Source organism: Odocoileus virginianus, chromosome 9, assembly GCF_023699985.2.
Source record: "Odocoileus virginianus isolate 20LAN1187 ecotype Illinois chromosome 9, Ovbor_1.2, whole genome shotgun sequence".
NCBI lineage: Eukaryota > Metazoa > Chordata > Mammalia > Artiodactyla > Cervidae > Odocoileus > Odocoileus virginianus.
In genome coordinates, this window is record NC_069682.1 from 56,697,166 (window position 1) to 56,702,735 (window position 5,570).

Genomic DNA, 5,570 nt, shown 5'->3' on the forward strand with positions numbered 1-5,570 from the left:
TGAGCGACTTCACTTTCACTTTCAAGCATCTGGTAACTTAGACATCAAGAGAAGAAAGCATTTCAATGAGCAGGTAGTGGCCCCGGTGTCAAATATTGCCTAGAAGTCAATGAAAGGAAAATAGGGATGCCTCTGTTGAGTTTGGCAACATCAGAGATAGTCAGGGACCTTTACAAGAAAAGTTTCAATGGCAAGGTTAAACCAAAATTGAATTTAGTTGAAAAGTGAATGGGAAATGAGGAAGTAAGGAAGTGGAGACAGACAGCATTTTGAGAAATTTTTCTTTGAAGAATTGCAAAGAAACTGGGCATAGTCCTGAATGGAACTAAGGGATGATTTGTTTTAAGATGGGAGGTATGAGAACGTCTTTGTATAGTGTTATAAATGGTCCAGAAGAGAAGGGGAGATGAAGAGAAGAATTGAAAATGAAATCCTTGAGTAGGGAAGGAAAAGAGGAATATGGACAAGTGGAGGGGTTGGTTTCTCAGGAGCAGGCAAAACTGTTCTATCCAAAAAGAAGGCAGGAGTTATAGAACTGAATAAAAGAATGGGTATATCTAGTCAAGAAAAGTGGAGAAGTAAATGGCAACCCACTCCAGTATTCTTGCCTAGAGATGCCTGTGGACAGAGGAGCCTGGTGGGCTGCTGTCCATAGGGTCGCACAGAGTCGGACACGACGGAAGTGACTTAGCATGCATGCATGCATTGGAGAAGGAAATGGCAACCCACTCCAGTATTCTTGCCTGGAGAATCCCAGGGACAGAGGAGCCTGGTAGGCTGCCATCCATGGGGTCGCACAGAGTCAGACACGACTGAAGACTTAGCAGCAGCAGCAGCACTCAAGAGAAGATGAAAGAGTTGTTGAGGAAGTAGTAGAAAATTGAGGAGAGAGAAAATAATCATGCAATAGTGATTTCAGAGAGTGAGAAGCCAAGCTTCCTAGAAGAAAAGAATAAATTAGGTGTAGGAGAATTGAATGCTATTTGAGGTTTGAGGCCTTGAATTTCCTATGAAATTTCTGAGGCCAGGTAGATAATTTTCTCCAAAAATAACCAGCTGATAAAACATACATATGGAAAAGCCAAGAAATTGGTTGCATTCTGCCAGACTGGGACTATTTCAAGCAGAGTGGAACATGGGTATTGAGACTGTCTGCAAAAGAACTGCTACAGGGCTAGATCATTATCTCCAACCTGAGCACAGAGGGAAGTGAAGTCAGGAGGTTCAGATGATTAGTGAAAACCCAGTGAGGTTAAGGGCTTCATTTCAATTTTAAGACTGATTCATTCTGGCAAGAAGGAGTTGGGACAAACTGGAGAAGGCGGATCTTAATTTTTAACAGGTAGGCTATTTCTATGCAGTCTAACAGCAGAAAATTAAGGAGTCAGATCAATCTAGATTCAACTTGTATTTATTGGAGTCAAATGTGTGTTAGACTCTGCACTGGGCACTTTCCTGTTATTTTATTTAATCCTCATAATAACCCTGTGCTTTGGGTAAGATAAATGCTTGTTTTATAGGTGAGAAAATAAAGCAGAGAGGATCGAATGGTTTGCCCAGAAGCATCTGATAAGGATTTGAAGCCAGACCTTCTGATCCTGAATCCAATGCTCATCCTTTGACAACAGCAGTAATACTTAGACTCTAGGGTTAGAGGTAATCATCAAATAGGCAGGCTGGAGATGACTGAATCAAGCCATAAGGCTGAGACCAGATTCAGTGTTCTCATATAATGGGACTGAATAGTAGACAGGTAACTCTGAATAGAACTTTCCAACTCAGGATAAAGAATCAGTTCTTTCTGACTAGTCAGATAAGTAGCAATGGGTTGGGACTACTTGGACCATGACCCAAATCATGGCGCTGGAAGCAAGAAAATCCCTGTTGTCTCAGGTCCGACTCAGTTCTGGAAAAGGACTGGCCAGAAGTTCAGTAGCAAGCAGTGCCAACCAGGGAGAAAAGGAAGGAAAGAGATGGAGCAGGAATCCACATGCGGCCCATATCAACTCTCTCCAGGGTGAATGACATAATCTTGGAGTCCCAAAAAGGACAGAACTGCAAGTATTATCAAGGGAGAGTTGAAGCCCTTGGCATGAAAATACAGAAAGAGAACCAGCAGGCTAAGAATGGGTTCTTATGTTCTTTGCAGATCCCAGCTTGCCTCCTTGACTTCACCTAAAATACCTGAGGCTGAGCCCCCAGCCTGTCTCTGCTTTATATCTCTAGACTCTAAAGCTACACTGTCAAAATAAATAAATAAAGCTACACTGTCCCATAAAATAACCACTAGCCATAGTTGGCTATATACATTGAAGTATAGATTAAATTAAAAATTCAGTTCCTCAGTCACACTAGCCACATTTCAATTGCTTAATAGCCATACGTGGCTGGTAGTTACCATATTGGACAACACAAATAAGAAACCATCCTTTTGATGCAGAAAGTTCTATTGACAATGTTGGTCTAGAAAACAAGAACCAGAGAGTAGAATGAACATTCCTTATTTACATCATGTGGGACCAGCCATGGGCCAGCAGGCTGAGAGATGTACGGAGGACTGAAATTATTACCAACAGGTCCATCCTGTTCTCCACAATACCCATATGCATCTTACTCCACTCCTTATTTCTAAATATAATATATATATAAATTATATACAATATAATATATTTAACATTTCTAAATATAACTGAATAGAATTCTCAGACACAAAAAGTACAGGCAAGAATGATTTACCAGAACCATAGGGTCCAATGATGTTAGACTCAAGTTTGGATAAGGTGTGTCAGACCATGGAAATTTATCTCAATCTTCCAGCTATGTTTGAAGATTCAGTTTCTGACAGGCACGTGTTTGGGAGACACACAGCACATACCATAATTCTTGCACATTATATAGAACACTTCATTCTGTTCACATGTTTCTCTGCATCTTCCCAACATATTCCAACACTTCATGGCTGAAATTTAAAGGAAAAGGAGAGGGGTGGATCAGTCTAGAAATAAGCAGCAGGCTGGGGAAGGGGGAGGCCAAAGCCCAACAGAAAAGAGAGTTATAGGGAAATAAGGAGACATGTGAAGAAAAAGCCCTCATAAGGCATCCTCCAGGTTTAAGGGAGATTAGAGTCACTGTCTTTTCTTTTTTCTCATTTGTGTCCCCAGTCACAATTCCAAAATTCTCCCCACTCAGTGGCCTGGGACCTACTTGGCCGTTTCCCCACCCCAGCCAGCTCCCTTTGGGGAGGCAAAAGGGCCCCCGTCTCCAGGGTTTCACCTCTCCCATATTATAAGGTACCCAGGTAGGGTTTCATCTCTCCCCATTATAAGGTACACAGGTGCCCAGGACATGACTGAAGTGACTGAGCATGCATGCACACAGGTGCCCAGGTGTCAATTAACCATCTTTTCCCTTCACTTTTGGGTACCCTCTCTGACCATATCAGCAAAAAGGGACGGGAATCTGAAATACATCCATCAGAACATCTGCAAGTCTTCTTTGTTTTTGTTCATCCTCTCAGTCATGTCTGACTCTTTGTGACCTCATGGACTGCAGCATGCCATCTGTAAGACTCTTTTTCACAACATTCCAGAGCTTTTCACTGGTCTTAACAGGTCAAGATTAGAATTAGAAACAGCTCTCTGGTACAACCTAAAGTAACCCTGATAAATTGAGTTTGCCTGAGAGAGTAGAATCAGAATCCTCAAACAATCAGAAATCAAGGAACTGTTTTCATAGAGGCAATAATAGATCAAAACTCAAATTATCCCAAGGAATGTTTTTTGAAAAACTCCCATTTCCTCCATACTCTGTGTCCAAGTCTCTCCCCTCCAAGTACCCACCCTGTCTTCACCATCATCACGTTCAACTTCTCCAGAGCCAACCATAGAGAAGGTCAGAATGGTCAACTAATGCCACTGAAAAATCAGCACCAGGGAACTCAAACTTCCCCTTTGAGTTTGAGAGATATCCTAGATATGGTTAGAGAGATATCCAAAGGCCATTCTCCCTGCCCAAGGCCATTCTCCCAGCCCAAACTATTAGAGCCACCAGAATTCCCTAAATATGCAGCAGGTTCCCTGACCCACTCTCTCTAGGGAAAGATCCTGGTTACCTGGGGTGACCTGGGCCAGGAGCAGGGTAACGGTCAAAATCAGAAGGAACTTCATGAATTATGGATGGAGATAGGAGGCTTCTAGGCTGGCAAGACAGTCAGAGGACTCCATGCTGAACAGTCCAGACTGGTATTTATTGCCCCAACGAGCATGGCAGAGCCATGATCAGTGAACCAGAAAGGGAACAGTCATTTTAGACAGACAGATAAGTAATCAACCACAGTGGTAGAATGGCTGTTGGATACGCCACCTTCTTGTGCTTTTCCAGCCATACATATATATATTTGTCCCACCACTTCCACCCCCAGAGTTTGGCAGTCACCATTCTGTTCTCTGTTTCTATGAGCTGGACTTTTTAAAAAATTTGTTAGATTCTACAAAGAAGTTATATCATGCAGTATTTGTCTTTTTGTGTCTTGTTCCCCAAATCTTTTGTTGAGGTAACTTTTTTATTACATCATATACATTTTACATGTTATTTTAACTTCTGTATACACTACAAGATGCTACTAGTACTACTGGAAAAACCATAGCTTTGACTATATGGATATTTATGGTAAAGTGATGCTCTGCTTTTTAGTACACTGTTTAGGTTTGTCATAGCTTTCCTTCCAAGGAGCAAGTGTCTTTCAATTTTGTGGCTGCAATCATTTTCCGTGGTGATTTTGTAGCCTAGAAAAATAAAATCTGTCTCTGTGGCTTCCACTTTTTCCCCCTTCTATTTGCCATGAAATAATGGGAAGGATGCCATGATCTTAGGTTTTTTAATGTTGAGTTTAAAGCCAGCTTTTTCACTCTCCTCTTTCACCCTCATCAAGAGGCTCTTTCGTTCCTCTTCACTTTCTGCCATTAGAGTGCTATCATCTGCACATCCGAGGTTGTTGATGTTTTCTCCTGGCAATCTTGATTCACGTTTGTGATTTCACATGATCATGAGGGTAAAAACAAATAAATCAGTAAAATAAATAGGAAAAGGCTTTGTATAAGACCAATGATGACAAATTCGTCATAATAATTGACCCAACCCTCTGCAGCAGAGGAATGAAAAAGGAAAAGGTGCTGTATTGACAAGGGGCTTCTAAGGATTAGTAGTGAGGAAATTAGCTCTGAAACTCATTTCCTGTCCTTCTAGAAAGGACTGTAGAAAAGAAACCTGAGGTGCCATTTGAATTACAAGACCAAGGGGCACAACTTCCTCCATTCTTGAGAGAGGAAATGTTTCCAGTTAGAAGAGGACACTCGGCTGAGAGTCTTGAAGGACTGGAGACTGAGAAGTAGGGAAACTCACAGGGGCACCATTCTTACAGAAATTTAAAGGACTTCCTTTGTACATCCAAAGACGCCTTAGTGACACAGAGTTTCTCTTACTATTGCACTCTTGTTTTGAGATCTACTTCTCTTTCAGTAAAGAATTCCATCATAGCTCTGCATGTTTATTCTTCTGATTGTTGATTAGCA

The 5,570-nt window shown here is 41.5% G+C and overlaps 1 protein-coding gene across 1 annotated transcript; it reads right to left on the minus strand.

Moving 5' to 3' along the window:
- Window positions 1–2,831: 2,831 nt before the first annotated feature.
- Window positions 2,832–4,166, minus strand: DEFB121 (defensin beta 121). Its single transcript, XM_020915767.1, has 2 exons — window positions 4,112–4,166; window positions 2,832–2,959 (listed from the first exon to the last, which is right to left on the minus strand). Exons 1-2 carry the CDS (start codon window positions 4,164–4,166, stop codon window positions 2,832–2,834), a joined length of 183 nt encoding a protein of 60 aa, XP_020771426.1.
- Window positions 4,167–5,570: the final 1,404 nt, after the last annotated feature.

Bases quoted from the DNA above. Each gene is read 5' to 3' on its own strand.
- DEFB121 (XM_020915767.1), bottom strand. From the start codon at position 4,166: ATGAAGTTCCTTCTGATTTTGACCGTTACCCTGCTCCTGGCCCAGGTC. The intron at 2,960-4,111 runs GTAACCAGGATC...TTTAAATTTCAG, and splicing joins CCTGGCCCAGGTCACCCCAG to CCATGAAGTGTTGGAATATG.